Source organism: Periophthalmus magnuspinnatus, chromosome 11 (assembly GCF_009829125.3).
Source record: "Periophthalmus magnuspinnatus isolate fPerMag1 chromosome 11, fPerMag1.2.pri, whole genome shotgun sequence".
Classification (NCBI taxonomy): domain Eukaryota; kingdom Metazoa; phylum Chordata; class Actinopteri; order Gobiiformes; family Gobiidae; genus Periophthalmus; species Periophthalmus magnuspinnatus.
Genome location: NC_047136.2, coordinates 3,624,598 through 3,645,189, shown reverse-complemented (window position 1 = coordinate 3,645,189; position 20,592 = coordinate 3,624,598). Strand labels below are relative to the sequence as shown.

General features: G+C 41.2%; 1 protein-coding gene across 1 annotated transcript in view; it reads left to right on the top strand.

Annotated features, from left to right (window-relative positions):
• Positions 1-13,418, top strand: part of trim71 (tripartite motif containing 71, E3 ubiquitin protein ligase) — a 31,767-nt gene extending 18,349 nt beyond the window's left edge. The window contains exons 3-7 of the mRNA XM_033975349.2: positions 5,592-5,726; positions 7,907-8,149; positions 8,218-8,715; positions 8,783-8,923; positions 9,288-13,418. Of these exons, the coding sequence (XP_033831240.1) occupies positions 5,592-5,726; positions 7,907-8,149; positions 8,218-8,715; positions 8,783-8,923; positions 9,288-9,860 (1,590 nt within the window). The 3' untranslated portion in view covers positions 9,861-13,418. The remainder of the gene's footprint in view (positions 1-5,591; positions 5,727-7,906; positions 8,150-8,217; positions 8,716-8,782; positions 8,924-9,287) is intronic.
• Positions 13,419-20,592: the final 7,174 nt, after the last annotated feature.

Here is a 20,592-nt window from a genome sequence, read left to right as displayed (position 1 = left end):
CTGTGTGAAGTTGCTAGCGTTAGCCCTTTGCCTTAGCTCGAGCTGTTAACAGAGCGAGAATTTCCACATCTCAGACAAAAAATTTAAAAAATCTAGTCTGTTTACGTGAGATCCAACGTGACAAAAACTTGTGTGGTTTTTATTAGCCCGTAAAGATTTGTGTCAGTCCAACTTAACAATTATTTACGAAAGAAATAAAGTTTTATCTGAGTTTAGCCCCCTTTTTTTTTTTTTTAGCACAAATGCCAATGTCACATGACCTGAAAGTAGTGAGAGAAGGGAGTGTCTGCATCTCTCTGAACAAGGCTCTATAGCACATATGTCAAACTCAGGCCCAGGGGCAAAATCTGGCCCGCGGTGTAACCATATTTGGCCCATGAGGTCATAGCAAATGTGTGTTAGAGCTGGCCCGCTGGTATATAGCACATGCACCGCTAATATTACAAATCCCAGAATGCTTTGCTAGTACGCTGGTGTGTAGTCGAGACTCATTAGCAACAAAGCTACTAGTCACCTCGGCCAAAGTAAACACTACAGAGAGACATCTTTAATTTTAAGAAATGAACACTAGTGATGTGTCTTTTATTTCAAATTTAATGTCTCGTATGTTTGTAATATCAAGCTTGAGTTGTTCCAGATTTTGTGTTTAAGCAAAATTAAAGTTTGTTTTTATATGAAAAGGTTAAACGTTACACATCAGGTGCAGTCAGTTTTTCAAAAAATATTGAGTTTGGCTCGTGAATTTGTCTCAGTTTTTGATTTTGGCCCAGTGTGAATTTGAGTTTGACGCCCCTGCTCTTTAAAGTCCACTAAAGAGTGCAGTGAGTGAGGGGGTCAGGGGCTGGGGGAGACATTCAGACAGCGCGGATATGATTAAAAATAAAAAATTAAATGAACAGGTTGGAGCTGGATGTAATTATCTCATTCTAAACTACTTAAAAAACGTGCTTAAACTTCACACAACCAGCGTGTACAAGTGTTAGCTCATTTACACAGAAGGCACGTCTGTCGTTAGCTTGGTTACAGGTGAAACATTAGCCGTTAGCAACCGGGGTCATGTGACACGCCGGGTTTCATGTCTCACGGCTTGACCTTTGTGTTCCTGTGCGTCGTCGAGCGATGTAGAGGCGGACCATTTCACATATTCTGTAGTTATATTATTATTATTATTTTAATTAATTAAACGCCGCGCTAGCTTCCACCATCTTGCAGCTACGTCCCAAACTGCGGCGCTTACCAGATGGCCGTGTGTGTCTGTCGCTGATCACACAGGGCTAAACGCTGACGCCACACAGTATACAAACACGCACGTACTCCAGTCCCCTGAGGTAGGAAATTTCCGCCCACTCCGTATCCATTATCTACCACGACCTCTGACCCTGGACTTATGACCTTCTGCTTTGCCACACCTCTTTCTTTCTGATTGGTCATTCCTGCCCTTTTTCTTCTGCGCGCTTCAGTCCTCGGGGATTGTTGTTGTATTGACAGAAGTGAGAATGCGGACGCGCAAACTGAGAGGCCCGTTATGGCTCCGCGGCCGGCGTCACACAGACGGACTGAATCTCTTAGAACGATACTGAAGAAAGATGGACGTGTTTTGGGGTGACATAATCAAAATTGGGTGAAAATATGAGCCTAAATACAGCGGTTCCTCGTTTATCGCGGGGGTTACGTTCTAAAAATAACCCGCAATAGGAGAAATCCACGAATTAGTAAATTATTCTGTATGTTTTTGCTGTAAAACCCCTCACCACACACTTTATACACTTTTCTCACACAGGCGTTAACATTTTCTCACATTTCTCTCGTTTAAACTCTCTCAAAGTTCAAAGCTTCGTAGGCGTCTTTGTCGGTGCAGAACGTTTCATCGACGTCGTGGGTTTTACAGCAAACATACAGCACTTAAGAGTAACACTGCGATCCAACATTTATGTAACATGTGATTTCTAAACAATCTGTATCGGTGTCGGCTGTGAAAAAACCCATTTTTTTGGCTTTTGTTTCACTTCCTTTCTGACGGCGTTTCGTCTTGGCGTCCTCTTCAGTCATAACACATTTTGAAGTTCGATACACCACTAAAGTAAATATAGACGATAAACCGTAATATTGAAACGAATTTATGCAACCGACACTAAAACCTTGAACCCAAAAACTCTTCTGAACATACAATATCATAAAAAACAAACACAGTAGTTGTTCCGTAGTCCGTTTGAATCTATAATGAGCCGTAGAAGTTATTTATTCAAACTTTTACAGCGCAAATGTTGTCGTAGAACAGAAAAATTAACAACGTACATGAACGAATTTTGTTACTGTGTCTTACTTACAAAATGTGCCCAGTTTGTTCGTGGGATTATAAAACAATATTAACAAAAAACAATAAAATACAACAAGCCAGACGTGTGTCACAAGCACAAATCGACCTTTTTAAACAAACTAATTTGCCGCTTCTTCCAGGTTTTACACAGAAACGTATAAACATTAGAATTAAACGACCTCTTCGTCCTGTTGACGTCGTTACACCAGAATAACAGAACAATTCCACTGGTAGAGATGTATCTGTCTTGCTGTTTCGTGGATTTTTTTGCATGTTTTTTTCCAGTGTATTAACGTGCATTGTGTCGTGCGTCCTGATTGGCTGTTGGACTGTAGACCATTGTGTCGTGCGTCCTGATTGGCTGTTGGACTGTAGACCATTGTCCATCAGTCTCCTCCGTGCCGTGTCTCCTGTCCAGTACAGAATGTGTTCAGACAAATTTACATAAACGTTGGATCTCAGTGTGACTCTGAAGTGCTGTACGTTTACGATTTGTTTTCTCCCCGACAAAAGCCACAATGTCGATGAAACGTTCTGCACCGACAAAGACGCCTACGAAGGTTTGAACTTTGAGAGAGTTTAAACGAGAGAGAAATGTGAGAAAATGTTAACGCCTGTGTGAGAAAAGTGTATAAAGTGTGTGGTGAGGGGTTTTACAGACAAAAACATAGAGAATAGTAAAAAATAAAGATGATACTTTGCGGATTTCGTCTATTGCGGGTTATTTTTAGAACATAACCCCAAGATAAACGAGGGACCACTGTATTTGCACTTTTTCGCGTATCATTTGATCCAGCAGAGGGCGATGTTTTAGTTTTGGCCTAAAGAACACACATACATTTTTGTTAAATTTGTGTTTAGAAAAAGGGGTAGTCGTAAATTTAAATGACATAAGTTGGGTAAAATAATCAAAATCGGACGTATATCGGCAGAGCTCATTGGCTGACGGTTGCTCGGGATTCTAAACATTCGGTATCGGCCATGGAAAAAAAAAACGTATCAATCGAACCCTAAAAACGTCGTTCCAGGTTTTGTATAAAGATATCGTCATTGTCAGGAGAAGCTTAATCTTTCCCCGGAGCGACTGGAGCTGCACGCCTCAGAATAGTGACCTGTAAAGGAGCCCGCTGCTCGGCTTTGTTCCTCCGGGGGCTGTGTGTGGGGGGTGGGAGATCATGACCTGTGGAGGTTTGGCTGACCTTTGACCCCTTTGGCCGATATCACAAAGAGCGCCTTATCCCACCTCCCGTCTGTCCATGTGAGGTCCACGTCAACCCTGACCTCCCCGCAAAAAGCCAGAGGAGAGGCCAAATAAAACAGAAAAATCCAGATCATATGTTCGTCAAAGCTCGGAGTTTTAATTCGGGAAAGTTCTGGCGTAAATTAGTGTCATTTGTTCTGTTTTTATCCTGTTTTTATCCTTTTTTTATCCTTTTTTATCCTTTTTTATCCAGTTTTTATCCTTTTTATCCAGTTTTTATCCAGTTTTTATCCTGATTTATCCTGTTTTTTCCTGATTTATCCTGTTTTCATCCTTTTTTATCCTGTTTTTATCCTGTTTTCATCCTTTTTGATCCTGTTTTTTATCCTTTTTTTATCCTGTTTTTATCCTGATTTATCCTGTTTTTTCCTGATTTATCCTGTTTTCATCCTTTTTTATCCTGTTTTTATCCTGTTTTTATCCTGATTTATCCTGTTTTTTCCTGATTTATCCTGTTTTCATCCTTTTTGATCCTGTTTTTTATCCTGTTTTTATCCTTTTTTATCCTGTTTTTATCCAGTTTTTATCCTGATTTATCCTGTTTTTTCCTGATTTATCCTGTTTTTTCCTGATTTATCCTTTTTTATCCTGTTTTTATCCTGTTTTATCCTGTTTTCATCCTTTTTGATCCTGTTTTTTATCCTTTTTTTTATCCTGTTTTTATCCTGTTTAAAATCTTAATGAATGAGAAAAAGAACATATAAAGGTCCGATATTACACAAAACTGAGTCTTGTAGCTTTAAGTCGTCGTTTGTAACATCTCCAAACCTCAGAACGCTCTAACAGTTAAAATGTGGATTAATGATGAGGATTTAACTTTTACGTGAATTTATTTTCCGTTTGCGTGCCTTTAGTTTGTTTGTAAATGTGTTCTGTATCAAACCTCACGATTTCGCCGCTCGTGACGACGTCTGGAGTCAGTTTGGTCGAGTTTATGAGCTGATGTTAAAGAAACGGACCAGTTAATTTAGTTAATTTAATGTTTTAAATGTCACGTATAAAAGTAGAGTTTATGTTACTGCTTTAAATGCTCAAATATTTATCAGATCTTTTAGGGAAACATGTGAAAAGTGATGGTTTGTTAAAGTATTTAATGAGCTAAAGTCATGTTTTTAATGCATCACACTAATCATTAAAGTGTTACATCCCATTTTAATCAAACCTGAACTGAACCTGTCCACGGTCACATGACTTCCTGTTTAATGTGATGTTTCTAAGATGGACGCCCTCCTCCCGTTCACCGTTGCCATGGCGAATCCTCGTGGCCTTTGTCCTCGGTTAAAATCAAAGTGAACGAACTTCCGAGGGAGTTTCCGATTTCAGAAAACCTGTTTTGACTCGAGAGTTAAACACTGAGTCCACCCTGTTTGAGGAGTTTAACCTGCTTTTGTGAAATTGTACCTCGTGAATCGTGGGTAATGGTCCTGACATAGACTGACATAGCTAACGTGCTAGCCCCTTCAATTCACTTTTTATTGAAAAGCCTTGTCCTCGCTCTGTACCTGCTGCTGTTGGACTCGTTATTTTGGTCTTAAATGTTCGTATTAACCCGCTCTACATGATCCTGTTTTTTTTTTTTATTCCGTTATTTTGCCCGTAAATCAAGATATGAACATTAATAACAGATTAATTCCCTGATGTCACTCCTGCTAGCATTAGCAACAGGCTCGATTGACAGCGTTGCTCCTGCTAAACCAGTAGCGAGGACAGAAAGGGGCGTTACCTTCAACATCCTCGCTCTGGATTGGCTCTTTGGTTGCTATGATACTCATGGTCGGAATTCCAAATATGAAATTCGGCTCCAAATTCGACGCTATAACCGCTAGCCTTCGATTAGCTTCATTTGACACTCACCGAGAGATTTATTCACGGTTTGTTTCTTTCTCGAGCGACTAAGACGTCCTCGTTCAATCAATACACGATCAGTTTTCCTAACGGCGTCCGCTGCTGGTGCTGTTTAATGTGAAGTTTCTGACGATTCTGACGTAGCTCGTGTGTTTTTTTGTTCCACAGCTGAGCATGGAGAAGGTGCAGTCCATGGCGGAGCAGGTGGAGATCAAAGCCAAGGTGGTGCAGACGGAGGTGAAGGCTCTGGTTTTGAGACACAAAAAAGCCCTGGAGGAGCGAGAGTGTGAACTGCTGTGGAAGGTAAACATTTATGCAGACACTTAGCGCTGACGTGAGAACTGCCAAACCCGCTACGCTCCGATATGCTAATTGTCGCTAAGTGAAGTTTACGCCAAGAGTTTAACATCTGCACCGAAGCAACGTGATAAATACATGTACTGGGAATATATACAGAATACAAGCTCTGAGTAACTGTGGTGGAAGGTAACGAAGTAAATCTGTACTTTACTTAAGTACATTTACAGTGGATACTTTTTACTTTTACTTCACTACATTTGAGAGCAGTATCTGTACTTTCTACTCCACTACATTTTTGAACGTGTATGAAAACTACTTTTTACTTTTCAGTCCTATTTTTGAATATATTTGAATACTTACTTACTTGAAAAAAAATCAACTTAAGTAAAAGTATTCAAATATGTTCATGTGATTTTTTAGTTTTGTGATTTTTTTTTTCTTTTTTTCTGTATCTGTACTTTTACTCGAGTAAGTCTTTACCTCTAGCTGTACTTTTTCTTTTACTCAAGTAACTTTTTCCTCTGTATTTGTACGTTTACTTAAGTATTTTTTTCGTGGTATATTTACTCGAGCAACTTTTCTCTCTGTATCTGTATTTTTACATCAGTAGATTTTTTCATGTGATACTTTTACTCGAGTAACTTTTTACCTCTGTATCTGTTCTTTACTGAAGTACATTTTACAGTGGATACTTTTCACTTTTACTTGAGTACATTTGAGAGCAGTATCTGTACTTTCTACTCCACTACATTTTTGAACAAGACTGAAAAGTAAAAAGTACTTTTCATCTGATTTCAGGGGTTATTTTTACCATGTTTATGACTAAACTTTTCGAGTTCGAGCTTCGACTTTGAGCAAAACAAAAATAAAAACACAAAATTCTTAAGAAAAATGAAAAAAAAACTGATTCATATTGTTACTGTTCAACAAAATGTCTCATTTTAAATCAATATCTCTACATTTACACTTTAACAAATGAACAATGTGTGAAATACTCTTTAAGTACACTTTTATGCAAATACTTAAGTAGTTTTTTTTCATGTGATACTTTTATTTTTACTTGAGTCACTTTTACCTCTGTACCTGTACTTTAACTTAACAAAACCGAGTACTTCATCCACCTCTAGTATTCAGTTGCGTTCATAAAGCAAACGAGGACATGGGGATATTTGATCTTGTAATTTAGACTTCAAACTGTGTGGTACTGATGAGAAAAATACTGCTTTTGTGGTAGAAACTTTACAAATGGCACAACAAACATGAAGTCATTTTACTCCTCAGTCACGTTTAAAGAGCCTGTATTACACAAAAGTGACTGTTGTAGCTTTACTCCCTGTTGTAAAGCAGGTACTGGAAAAAGTTATGACGTTACATGTTTGACCAGGTTTACCTCGTGACCCAGTGCCCGTCCTGTGCCCCTCCCCGAGCCTTATCCAAACACCGCGTCTGACCGACTTTACACTTAAGGTCAAAGTGGCCTCAGATCTAATCCTGCTTACATCACTCTGAGTCCTGCTCGTCTCGCTCTGATGATGTCATTAATAAACAGACCAGGACCAGGAGTCCGTGTTATATTTGGTCCACTTCAGTATTATTTCACATTCACATCTCACATTTTAGGTATCGCCCGTGTGCTTCTGGTTTAACTTTAAAAATATAATAAAACAATGTAATTATAATGACACATCTGACATGTTTAAGAGTTTGACAAGAAAATGAGTGGAGAAAAGAGTGTTTGGTTTTGTCGTGATGGAGGTTTTGTGACGGCAGCTGTGGAGGAGTCAGCTCTTCATACGTCTGTGTTGTTCTTTGTGTTTTGTTCTTTTTGTTTTGTTCTTTGTGTTGTTCTTTTTGTTTTGTTCTTTCTGTTTTGTTCTGGACGTTCAGTTTGTGTCATAATTGGAGCTATAAATAACATTTACAATTAACATTGTTTAACTCTGCACCATGTTTTTCTGCTGAAAACCTGGTCTCTTCCTCGTCTGAGCCTTTTGCTGCCCTCTTGTGGTCCTTTATGTAATCACACAGTTTAAATGTCTTATATTCATGAGATGTGCTCCATTTAAAGCTTTAACAGAGTTAAACAGGATAATAATATATATAAAATAACATATTCTTGGGGAAACATTGTGTTTATGATTTTTAATTCCACACTAAGACCTGTTGTTTTTTCTTGCCCTTAGATTGAGAAGATTCGTCAGGTAAAGGCCAAGTCGTTGTACCTGCAGGTGGAAAAATTACACCAAAGTTTGACCAAACTGGACAGTACTATCGCCGCAGTGAGCCAAGTGCTGGACGAAGGACGCCATCTGGACGTTCTGCTGGCGAGGGAGCGCATGCTGTCACAGATCCACGAGCTGAAGGCGCTCAGAGGCCTGCTTCAGCCGCAGGAGGACGACCGCTTCATGTTCACACCTCCAGACCAAGTACTGTGTCGTAGCTCAGGTTTTGTGCAGTTTGAACAGATGAGACTCATGTGACTCTTCTGTTTCAGGCTCTGTACATCGCCATCCAGTCCATGGGCCTGATCAGCAGCGGAGCGTTTGCTCCAGTTACTAAAGCTCATGGCGAGGGTTTGAAGAGTGCGCTCCGAGGAAAGCCCTCCTCCTTCACTGTGATTGGATACGATCACGATGGCGAGCCGCGCCTCTCCGGAGGCGACGCCGTGTCCGCCATCATCATGTCTGCTACGGACGGAAACCTGTCATCTGCCGAGGTGACGGACCATCTGAACGGCTCGTATACGGTGGGCTACCTGCCCAAGTGCGAGGGCGAGCACCTCGTGTCTGTGCTGGTGTGTAACCAGCACATCCAGGGGAGCCCCTTCAAACTGCTGGTGAAATCCGGGCGCTGCTACGGGACGCTGGGCTCCCAGGTGTCGTCCTTTGGCTGCGAGGGTGAAGGAGACGGGCAGCTGTGCCGGCCGTGGGGCATCAGCGTGGACAAGGAGGGCTACGTGGTGGTGGCGGACCGCAGCAACAATCGTATACAGGTGTGAAACGGCCCCGTGCGAGGCCACGGCTCAGTGTGCAGTGTGTTTACAGTGTTCTGTTCCTCAGATATTCAAGCCGTGTGGGGCGTTCCACCATAAGTTTGGTTCTCTCGGTTCTCGCCCCGGTCAGTTTGATCGTCCAGCCGGGGTCGCCTGTGACGGGCAGAGACGAATCATTGTGGCTGATAAAGACAATCACCGTGTTCAGGTTTGTCTGGACTTTACACTGCTCCACATCACATGTATTTAGACAAGGTTAGTTTATTTGTAGAGCACAAGTCACTTTACAAATAACAAAGACTTTAAAATCACAACACAAATATAAACATAAATATCATAATAAATTGACTTTAAAAGAGAAGAGTTCAGAATAAAACCCTGTGTCATATGCACAGCTAAACACACGGCTAATAATCACACTGTTCCACATCGAATATTCAAAAGTCCATTTCAGACGTAGTTTTTCCAGCAGCTGTTCAGTGTAGAACCAGTGGAACACATAAACACGACGCCGCAGCGAGCGCAGAACTTCTAAACACTTCCAACTTGAACGCATTTGCTTCCTTTGACAGGTGTTTACTTTTGAGGGCCAGTTCCTGCTGAAGTTTGGGGAAAAGGGCACCAAGAATGGGCAGTTCAACTACCCGTGGGATGTGGCTGTGAATTCCGAGGGTAAGATCCTCGTCTCCGACACCAGGAACCACCGTGTTCAGCTGTTCGCCCCCGACGGCTCCTTCCTCAACAAGTACGGCTTTGAGGGGGCGCTGTGGAAACACTTTGACTCTCCCCGAGGAGTGGCCTTCAACCACGAGGACCATCTGGTGGTGACCGACTTCAACAACCACCGTCTCCTGGTGATCCGGCCCGACTGCCAGTCTGCCCGCTTCCTGGGCTCCGAGGGCACGGGGAACGGGCAGTTTCTTCGACCCCAGGGAGTCGCGGTGGACCAGGAGAACCGGATCATCGTGGCGGACTCTCGCAATCATCGCATCCAAGTGTTTGAGCCCAACGGAAACTTCTTATGCAAATTTGGCACGCAGGGGAGCGGGTTCGGACAGATGGACCGGCCCTCTGGCGTGGCGGTGGCGCCCGATGGAGTCATTGTAGTTGTAGACTTTGGAAATAATCGTATTCTCAAATTCTAAAGAAGTTTTATTTTTTACATTCTCTTCCTCCGTTTTGCCTTTTGCGTTTGACGAAGGAAATGGAGGAAAGAGAATGAATCAACAGACAGAACAGAAGGCGAGCGCAGCCGGGATTCAGAGCGTGCCGAAGCCGCGGGAAGGATTTCTACAGAGGCGAGAGCGTTTGCCTTTACACTGACGTTTTTTTTTTAATCAGCTGTCAAAATGACAAATTGATAATCAGTATAAATAGAGCCATGTTCCTTCCCTCGGGCGGCTCTGAATCCTCTCTGGAAGCTCGTCTTGGGTTTCATCTCAGGGATATTCTCACTTTTTCTTGAAATCTTGTATCCTCTGCTCCATACCTACCTCATTTCGCTCTTTATGAATGTACTCATAGTCAACGAGCAGAGGTGTAGTCCGTGAAGTTTTACAAAGAAGAAAAGTCTACCTCTATCCTATTTAAAGAGAGACAAAATGGACTCTTCAGTTGAAATTTGCACAGGTTTCATAGATTATTGCTGTGCATAGAGTTAAAAAAAAAAAACGTGAACCTCCTGAATGTTGTTGCTGGGACAATACTCAGACGCTGTAGAGGCTGCGTGATTCATACTTAGAAGGCTTTGCTGGGAGAGGGAACTAGTGTAGAGATGCTTCCCTTAAAATCTGTAGTTTTGTTTTGTTTCGTTCTTTTTTTTTATTTTATTTTTTTGAAATAGTGCGTCGGGTTTTGCCTCCTTGTTGATCTTAAGGAGTTTGTGGCTTTAGTTCGTGGCTTTAGTGGAGTGAAAGTGCAGAACGATGCCAAAACTTAAGAGAATCGAAATTAGCTCAGGTCACGCAGGACTGGAAAATGGTACAGTCCGTCGCAGGCATCCGCCCATAATCTCTGATGATGCTGTGCTAGATGAATATATTATGAGCAAGAATTGTTCAATAAAAGTGTCCGTTTGAAGATTATTTTAAACATGTCCTGCACAATGGCCGATCCTAGATTTGGCATTAATAGAAACTGCAAAATCCCCCTTATAACGTTTTCGAATCGCTACTGGGACGTCCCGTGTTCCATGTCGTTTAATAAACATCTTGAGCAGTTTCGTTTGCGATCTGCAGATATATTTCTATAGACACCCACACCAAAGAAAGCCTTGCCCGCTTTTCTTCCACCGAATAAACTGTCCTTAGGCTCAAGTTAGCGGCGTTTATGACCCAATAAAACATGACGAGAATGAACAGACCCTCCCCTCCCTTTTGTCGTGGGGTTAAGTCCCGTCACATTTGCTCGATGTCCCGTAGAAGCACTAGACGATTCTTTTCTTCATGAACCTAGTAAGGAATTTTAGGACCTATGAAAAGAGTTTCCAAGAGGCCTCGTGTGGTTAGATAAGGCCTGTCTGCACATGACTGGGATCAGCATCGTCCCAGACCTCAACAGACCTCAACAGACCTCAACAGACCTCAACAGACCTCAACAGACCTCAACAGACCTCAACAGACCTCAACAGACCTCAACAGACCTCAACAGACCTCAACAGACCTCAACAGACCTCAACAGACCTCAGTTTTTCAACCTCATTTAACTTAATACCTCAGGCAGCGTCTGTCACGCGGAGCTGCTGTGTCAACATTCAGACTTGTTTAGTGTGTTTTTTCATGTACTTTATACCTCAGTTGTACTTATATGTTTGCATAGCTCATCAGTCTATTTATACTTTACAAATATTCAACATTGTGTTACTTTTACTGTGCAGTATAATGTCTCAAAGCTCGGACCAAAGATCATAGAACAGTTTAAAAGCAAAAGATGTTCTCGAGTCTCCACCCACGCCCACGTGTGTACTACATGTGTACATGTGTGTGTATACACATATATACACATGTACACATGTACACACAGGTATGCATGTACACACATATACATGGGTATACACATGTACATGTGTGCACATACATACGTATATATGTACACACACTTACATACATGTATACACACACACACACACACGACGTGCTCTGTCCGTTGCCTTTGCCTTTATCATTAACAAACCAAATATTTTCCGTTTGGAGCGTTGTGCCAAAATGATCTGTGTGAGTTCTGTGCCAAACGGGGTTGGCATTTGAACGATGTGAGACACAGACTTCACTGGACAGTTTCTGTACTGAGTCATGGCTCTGAAACATGGGCCTGTTCAGATGCACTAAGAGGGCTGGGCCCTCGTACCTCAGAACCATGTGACCTCACTATTCCTCTGTTACTGTGCGTAGAGCAGAGAGGAGTCTGTGGAAAGAGTTAAAACTTGTGCTTTTGAAGGCAGAGCTTCACTCTCACGATCTGAAACATCCTGATTAGAGTGAATTTAAAACGCTCATGTTTGAAGGCGAGAGACAAAATGGGTTTGTGTTTTAAAAACAACACTGTTATACTTAGCACGTTGGCAAATGGCTGGTTCGATGTTTGGAGCTTTAGCACAGTAAAGGGGCTCGGCCCTCAGCCCCTGGGGCCCCCTGGTCCTCGGCCCCTGGGGCCCTCGGTCCTCAAATTCTGCTGCTCTGACTCATTTTCATTCACCTGTTTATTTCAGTATTACTCTTATGTGCATTCATGTTTGCAGCATTTTTTTTAAGATTGCAGAATTCTATCTTAAGATCTTTAGGTCTTCACTCTTAAAGAGCAAAAATATATTTTAAACCTTATTTGTTCCATATTTTGCATGCTTTAAAAGTCCTTGTATAATACTGGTGTCTCTTTGACGGGGTTAAAGCTGGCTTTGGAATGATTTACCAAATTATATACCCAAAGATGTTTAAGTGTGTTAGTGTTGGATGGAATTAACCTTTGACCTTTGCGATTGTATTTCCTATTCTCTTGAGACTCTGCAGAGCACATGCCTCTGACGCCTGGCAGGGTTTTGATACACGCAGACGGCAGTGACCTCTGACCTTTAGTACTAGACTAATATGAGTAGATCTGTGTCACGTTCATTCATTCATTGTACGTTCTGGGACTTGTTCTTTCTTTGATTATATCTTTGAACATCTTTAGCTGAGTTAGCCGTGTGACTCCAGCACACACTCGACCAGGGTTCAGATCAGATCTGGTGATGGGCTCAGCTCCTGTGGCTGAATGCTCTGCTGCTGAGCGGATTTTAATCAGGAACATCATCCATCACTTTATTTCAGCCCTCAAACGGCTTTAAGAGACTAAAGTGCACCAGGTTAGACGTGCGAGGTCTTAGACCTTATAATGATTGTATGGTAAAAAGTTTGGAAAAAATAAAAAATAAAACTCAGGTAGATCTGGCAGCGCTGCCCTGCAGCTGTCTCATTGTGTCCCATAGTGATATCGTAGTGTCCCCTGTACTAGTCCCTCTGTGTCATTTACATAGAAGATTATGTCCCAACCTCAAATTCTTTTTGATTAGTTCCCTTGATTTAATATTTTTGCCAATGTTTTCTTTCTACCAGAAGTACAAATACAAAACACCACTTGACGCTCATGAACTCTTTTAGAATGTATTTTGTGAAGAAAAGGGTTTCATGAGCTCTCATTGATGCGGCTAACACAAGAACAGGCCCCGGCTCAGGAGGGGCAGGAGGCGGTGTGTCCGGACACTGTGGGGCGGGCTGTGGGTCACACTGTGGGTCACACTGTGGGTCACACTGTGGGTCACACTGTGGGTCACACTGTGGGTCACACTGTGGGTCACACTGTGGGTCACACTGTGCGGAGGCATCCAGGGTCCCGCACAGGGGTTCTCACAGTGTGACCCACAGTGTGACCTGCAGACTCCAGGCACACTGTGCGACCCCCGGTTGCCCTCCTGGACCCCGGGCACACTGGCACAGGCCCCTCTTGTGCTGTGGACCTGTTGACACTGTTTCATGTTGGTGTGGGTTTTGTGTGCGCTGCGTCTGTGTTGTCCGAGCAGACATCCACTGAATGTAAACTCCTCACAGTCCCAAGAGGCGGGAGGCGCACGTGGCTACGGCTGAGTTTAGATGGATGCTGCTGGTGCTTGTTCTCGGGGGGTGTGTCTATATCAGCTGAGTCTCGCCGCTCGGCGCACGGCTCTGGGGCAGCGCGACTGTCAGGTCTCCACTCTAAATAAGGCAGAGGAGACTATAATACTTTGGCCACCTGCTGCCCTCCCGGCGCTCTCAGGACTTTAAACATTTCCTATGCAGTTTTGTTTGTTTATGTTTACACGTAAATAAAGTTATTCTTCTCAAACTTTAAATTGTGTGGCTCATTTGTCTGAAAATGAAAAGAGAAGAAAAAATTAACACACAGACACACAGATGAGCCCTGAGCTTTCAAATGTATTTTTTTTTATTCAAATATACAATGGTACAAACAATTAACACTCCCAGAGGCTGAAGTTTCTCCATCCACATTCACGGGGCTTTATGTATTAAACAAATACAAAAATAAATATAATATTACACTTTATATTTCAAATTCTGCACACACAGCTTTTGTTTTCAAGGCTTTTGGGTTTGTGCAGTAGTTTAAAAAAGCTGTGTAAGACGATAAAAGGGACTGAAATACAACAAATTTGGGTTTTTGGCTTGAAAACTTACAGCAATGGATCATATTTTAGGATTAGGTTCAAGACACTTTTTTTCTGCTGCAATATCTTTTTCAAAAATACTAAAGTACATGTTTTGCTTTAAGTTCTAGGTTTGTATCAGGCTTTCTGTTCACAAACCCTCCACTGTGAAGGTTTGTGCTGTGCAACCTGCCGCCACTAGAGGGCAGCATTGATGCACTTTTTTCCTGTGGATCTTTTAAAACATCACAAATATAAAATATAAACATAAATTACATAAAAGATTCTATTATGAAACTGAACAGAGGGGGAGGAAGTACTCAGTTTTGTTACTTAAGATACAGAGGTGAAAAGTTACTCGAGTAAAAGTAAAAGTATCACAGGAAAAATGTATTTACCGTAAGTAAAAATATTAAAGTACCTGTGTGAACATGTACTTTAAGAGCAAAAAGTAAAAGTATTTCACACAAGTATTGATTAAAAACTATTCAAATTTTGGTCACAGTAACAATACAAATCAGTTTTTTCATGTTTTCTTTTGTATTTTTATTTTTGTTTTGCTCAAAATCGAAGTTTGAACTCAAAAAATTTTGTCAGAAACATGATCAAAATAACTCCTCAAATCAGATGGAAAGTACTTTTTACTTTTCAGTCCTACTCCAAAATGTAGTGGAGTAGAAAGTACAGATACTGCTCTCAAAAGTACTCAAGTAAAAGTAAAAAGTATCCACTGTAAAATGTACTTAAGTAAACTACAAACACAGAAATAAAAAGTTACTTGAGTAAATATATCACACAAAAAATCTACTTAAGTAAAAGAACAAATACAGAGGTAAAAAGTTACTCGTAAAAGTAAAAGTATCACATGAAAAAAATCTAATTGAGTAAAAGTACAGATACAGAGGTGTAAAGTTACTCAAATAAAAGTAAAAGTACAGCTACAGAGGTAAAAATATCACATAAAAAATTACTTAAATAAAAGTATTCAAATACCTGTTTCAAAATGTATATGAAAAGTACTTTTTACTTTTCAGTCCTGTTCAAAAATGTAGTGGAGTAGAAAGTACAGATACTGCTCTCAAATGTACTGAGGTAAAAGTAAAAAGTATCCACTGTAAAATGTACTTAAGTAAAGAACAGATACAGAGGTAAAAAGTTACTCAAGTAAAAGTAAAAGTATCACATGAAAAAATCTAATTGAGTAAAAGTACAGATAAAGAGGTGTAAAGTACTCAAGTAAAAGTAAAAAGTATCTACTGTAAAATGTACTTAAGTAAACTACAAATACAGAAATAAAAAGTTACTTGAGTAAATATATCACAAAAAAATCTACTTAAGTAAAAGAACAAATACAGAGGTAAAAAGTTACTCAAGTAAAAGTATCACATGAAAAAATCTAATTGAGTAAAAGTACAGATACAGAGGTGTAAAGTTACTCAAATAAAAGTAAAAGTACAGATACAGAGGAAAAAGTACTCAAGTAAAAGTGAAAGTACAGCTACAGAGGTAAAAACTTACTCGAGTAAAAGTACAGATACAGAGGAAAAAGTACTCAAGTAAAAGTAAAAAGTATCTACTGTAAAATGTACTTAAGTAAACTACAAATACAGAAATAAAAAGTTACTTGAGTAAATATATCACAAAAAAATCTACTTAAGTAAAAGAACAAATACAGAGGTAAAAAGTTACTCAAGTAAAAGTAAAAGTATCACATGAAAAAATCTAATTGAGTAAAAGTACAGATACAGATACAGAGGAAAAAGTACTCAATTAAAGGTAAAAAGTATCTACTGTAAAATGTACTTAAGTAACCTGCAGGTTCCTAAAACAGCGAGCTCCACAGATCTGACTCAGATTCAGGCCAAATATGAACTGACAGCTTTGATAAATTGCGAGACGAGGACAGGACGCCGCGCTCACACAGAACAGCCGGCGGGTGGGACCTGAGGGACACCTGTGGGGACGTGTGAGCCCGGGCAGATGGCACGAGCGCCGGAGTCGTGCGGGTAACGCCGTCCAGGAACGCGGGGCGAACACGAGGGCCTCTCTGTGGAGCCAATTAACTGAGCACTTCTGACGACGGCGTTGTACGTCTGCAAACGAGGAACGAAACCTGAAAACATGAAGAGTTAATCACGAGTCATTTACAGACGGTTTCCTTCTTTAACAACATGAACATTAACACGTCCAAAATACAGATATAAACATGTTTCTAGCCTCGGTTCAGCGTTTTAGGACAACAACAAAATGTCTCAGCAACACACACATCACAAACACACAACATTTGACGACATTTACCTGAAAATATGAAGAATTAAAGAGAGCGATTTGTTGAAACAGCGCCAAATCTCCCATGTGGTGGTCGAAGGAATTACAATGGACTCAAACTCAAACCAATGATCCCAGGATGAAGAGCTGATCACAGATGAGATGATTCAGCAAGAATAACAGAGAAATAAAATATAATACACATTTTAACAAACGTTTAACTGTATTTATATTGTTTTTAAGGCTGATGTAAATGATTATTTATGGAAAATCTTTTACTGTTTTGAACTATTTTCTGTCTTAGCATGAAATTTTCACATCAGTGTAAAAAAGAACAGAGCAAAGTGTTAGAAGAAGAAGAAGAAGACGAAGAAGACGAAGAAGAATAATAAGAAGAAGACGAAGAAGACGACGACCTCAGGAGCTTTGTGCTGAAGGAGGCGTTGTACTGAGCTGATCAGAACAGACCAAACAAGATTTAAACAAACTTCTGTGCATTTTCTCACATTTTACGCATCTATGGCGGCTTGTTAGCTGCTCTTCTTCCTTTCTTTTTTCCTTCTTTCCTCCCTCCTTTCTTTAATTACTTCCATCTCTTCCTTCTTTCCTTCCTTCTCTTCCTTCCCTCCTTTCTTTCTTTCCTTCTTTCCCCTCCTTCCTTTCCTTAATTACTTCCTTGTCTTCCTTCCTTCCCTTCTTTCCTTCCTTCTCTTCCTTTCCTTAATTACTTCCTTCCCTTCCTTCTTTCTTTTCATTTCCTTCTCTTCTTTTCTCTTCCTTCTTTTCTTTTCTGTTCTTTCTCTTCTCTTCCTTCCTTCTCTTCTCTTCCTTCTCTTCTCTTCTTTTCTTTTCTCTTCCTTCTCTTCTCTTCTTTTCTCTTCTCTTCTTTTCTCTCCCTTCTCTTCTTTCTCTTCTCTTCCTTCCTTCCTTCTCTTCTTCCCTCTCCCTTCCTTCCTTGTCATGGACTTTGTCCAAACTCATGAATGTCACTAAATCAGATCTGATTCTTCTCATATTTCTCTGGTGTTTCTTTTCCTCTTCGTGTCTGTGCAGATGAAAAACACACATTTCATCTCATTTACATGAAAAACTCTCAGTTCATCTTTAACAGAAAAACAATAAAACGTCTCTTTGTCCAGTTCAGGACGTTTCCTTCAGTCCAAACACATAAAAATCATTGTGTGCAGGTTTGAAAACAGAACAGAAGAACCGGACACATTTGATTATTTAAAATCTACTGTTTCACATTTCTACTCAAATTATTCAGACGTACAGACAGTTTCAGTTTCAGTTTCAGTTTCAGAGTCTGGAGCTGATTCCTCCGTCCGAAACCTCTCGACCTCCTCCACAGCAGAGAGGAGCAGAGAGGAGCAGAGAGGAGCTGTCAGGGGGAGGAAGAGGAGGCAGAGTTTGTGTTATATTTCACCCCCCCCCCCCCCCCCCCCCCCACACACACACCCCCACACACACCCCACACACACACACACACACTCTTCTTCTTCTTCTCTTGTGTTTGGCGTAGGTCTGAAGCGCGCTCTCGTGTCAGCCGCACGTACAGGCAGATTCTGCTCTCCGGGGAGCTGCAGATAAGTGCTAAAATCGTCCTTATGTCTCACCAAGTCGGGGCTGTTCGCTGAAAAACAAAATGCTTCACGCTAAATGAATCTTCGACCACAGTTTCTTAAAGCGGAGACGTTCAGCGCAGAGTGAAATATTTACACTATAAGCTGCGGTTTTATACAGGGCAGCACTTTACGCGTTAAAAAATATAAATAAATAAATAATAATAATAATGTAAATGAGTTGAAAGAAAAAGGGGGCGGGGCTATAATGCTTAAGCTTTGGCCTGTCGTCAGAAATATGAGAATATGAGGTAATCCTGGGGTAAGAAGCCTCAAACGGGCCCCTCGCTAATATAAATGAAAAGGAAGATGATCTAATTCTGGGAACCTAAGACCCTGGGCCTCTTTAAACAGCCCCCTGTGCCCCCCCCCTGTGCCCCCCCCCCCCGTCGACACCCCTGCTCAGACGACACTACGCTCAGGCTAAAGCTCAGACTAAAAACAGGTCTTTCCTCTCTTTTTCTAAACGTTCTCCCATCTTCCGTTCCACACATGTCCAGGTCTTTCTCTCGTCCAGGGGCGGTGCCAACGGGGGGGACTTCAGGGGCCGCTAAGCCTCCTCTAGAATGACCAACGCACTCCCCGAAGACTTTTACCCCATCGGCTAAAAATTTTCAAACTGCAACTACAGAGAGTTTAGAATGAGACTACGATCAAAAAGACTTGTATATTCGGTTTTATAAATGAATATGGAGATGAGTTTCATATTTGGAATTTTGACAGTGAGTATCATAGCAACCAAAGAGCCAATCAGGAGTGAGGCTGTTGAAGGTAACGCCTCTTCCCGCCCACACCAAAGGTTTAGAGGGAGCGGGCGCTTAGCAACACGACATCTCCGACTAAACCAGGACTAAACCAGGACTAAACCAGGACTAAACCAGGACTAAACATGTTGAATCAGTGTTTGTTTTGTTCAGTTTAAACCTGGAACATTCTTCCTGAAGATGTGACTCAGGCCTCGACTTTGACAATGTTTAAATCCAGACTCAAATTGTTCCGTTTATCTGTGAATGTGACTGAAAGGAGTTTATTCTGCACTTTTCTCTTTTAATATTAATTTTATGATGATTATTTCTGATTATTTATATTTTGACTTGTGTGAATTTAATCTCTTTCTTATTCTGTTGAATGTCTTTGTGTACGAATTGTGCTGTACAAATAAACTTGGCTGTCAATCAAACCTGTTGCTAACGCTAGCAAGAGAGACCTCGGGGAAAGAAGGCGCCTGATTTGTCTATTATTAATGTTCATATCTTGATTTACAGACACAATAGTGAAATAAAAACCCCAGGATCATATAAAGCAGTGGTCCCCAACCTTTTTATCACCGCGGACCGGCCAACGCTTGAAAATTTTATTGCGGACCGGGGGGGCGCTAATGCTAATGATTACACATGATACACATTTGACCCACAATTAAGTTAATAGCAGAATAAACCACACTCACCGATCAGGAACAGCATCCAGTCCATTAAAACATAAGGTCCTCTGCTCCTCAGTCCACCATGAGATCTTCACTCGGTTCCACGAACCGCTCCGGGTCCAGATGCCTCTAGTTTAACTTGTACAAACATCCACAGTGTCCTCGGTCGCGTACTTCCTTTGTTTTGTCCGTTTCGTCATGTTTAAAACACAAAACTGCTGCGTAAAATTACGCAATACGCGCGCGTAATTTTACGTGCGGATCTTTATATCCAGTCTCGTGTTTTTACGCAGAGAAGTGACGGAACAGATTTCACTTTCCTGCAGCAGATTGGACATGGAGGCTCTGACTTCCTTTGTGGACATAATTTCTTGACTGGATTATATTCTCTGGACCTTTACGGAACGAATGAGACCAACTTTGTGTGAATATGTTGATGTTTGACAGAACCAGAGCCTCAATGGTAAGTGAAGTCCAGATTCACATTTCTGACTTCTCTGTAAAAACGTCTTTCCTGTCAGCACTGTGGTGATTCGAGGTGTAAATGGTTTACATATTCAGAAAGATGAATGTCGTAGCTTTCATTTGATGTGTAGATTGTTTGTGTGGGTGACGCAGAAATACACGTACATTGCTGTAAAGTTGTAACGTGTAACGCGGGCGGGCCGTCGGAACGATAAGTGGTTAAGTTGTCGGCGCTCGAGTGACGGAAATGTAACCGAGAGAATCCGGTCATTTTTCAAAATAAAAGATTTTTCAAAATAAACGATTGTTCAGACTCAGATAATAAATACAACAGAAATAATTAATTATTTCTTGGACGGCCCGCGGCCCGGTACCAATTGATCCACGGACCGGTACCGGTCCACGGCCCGGTGGTTGGGGACCAC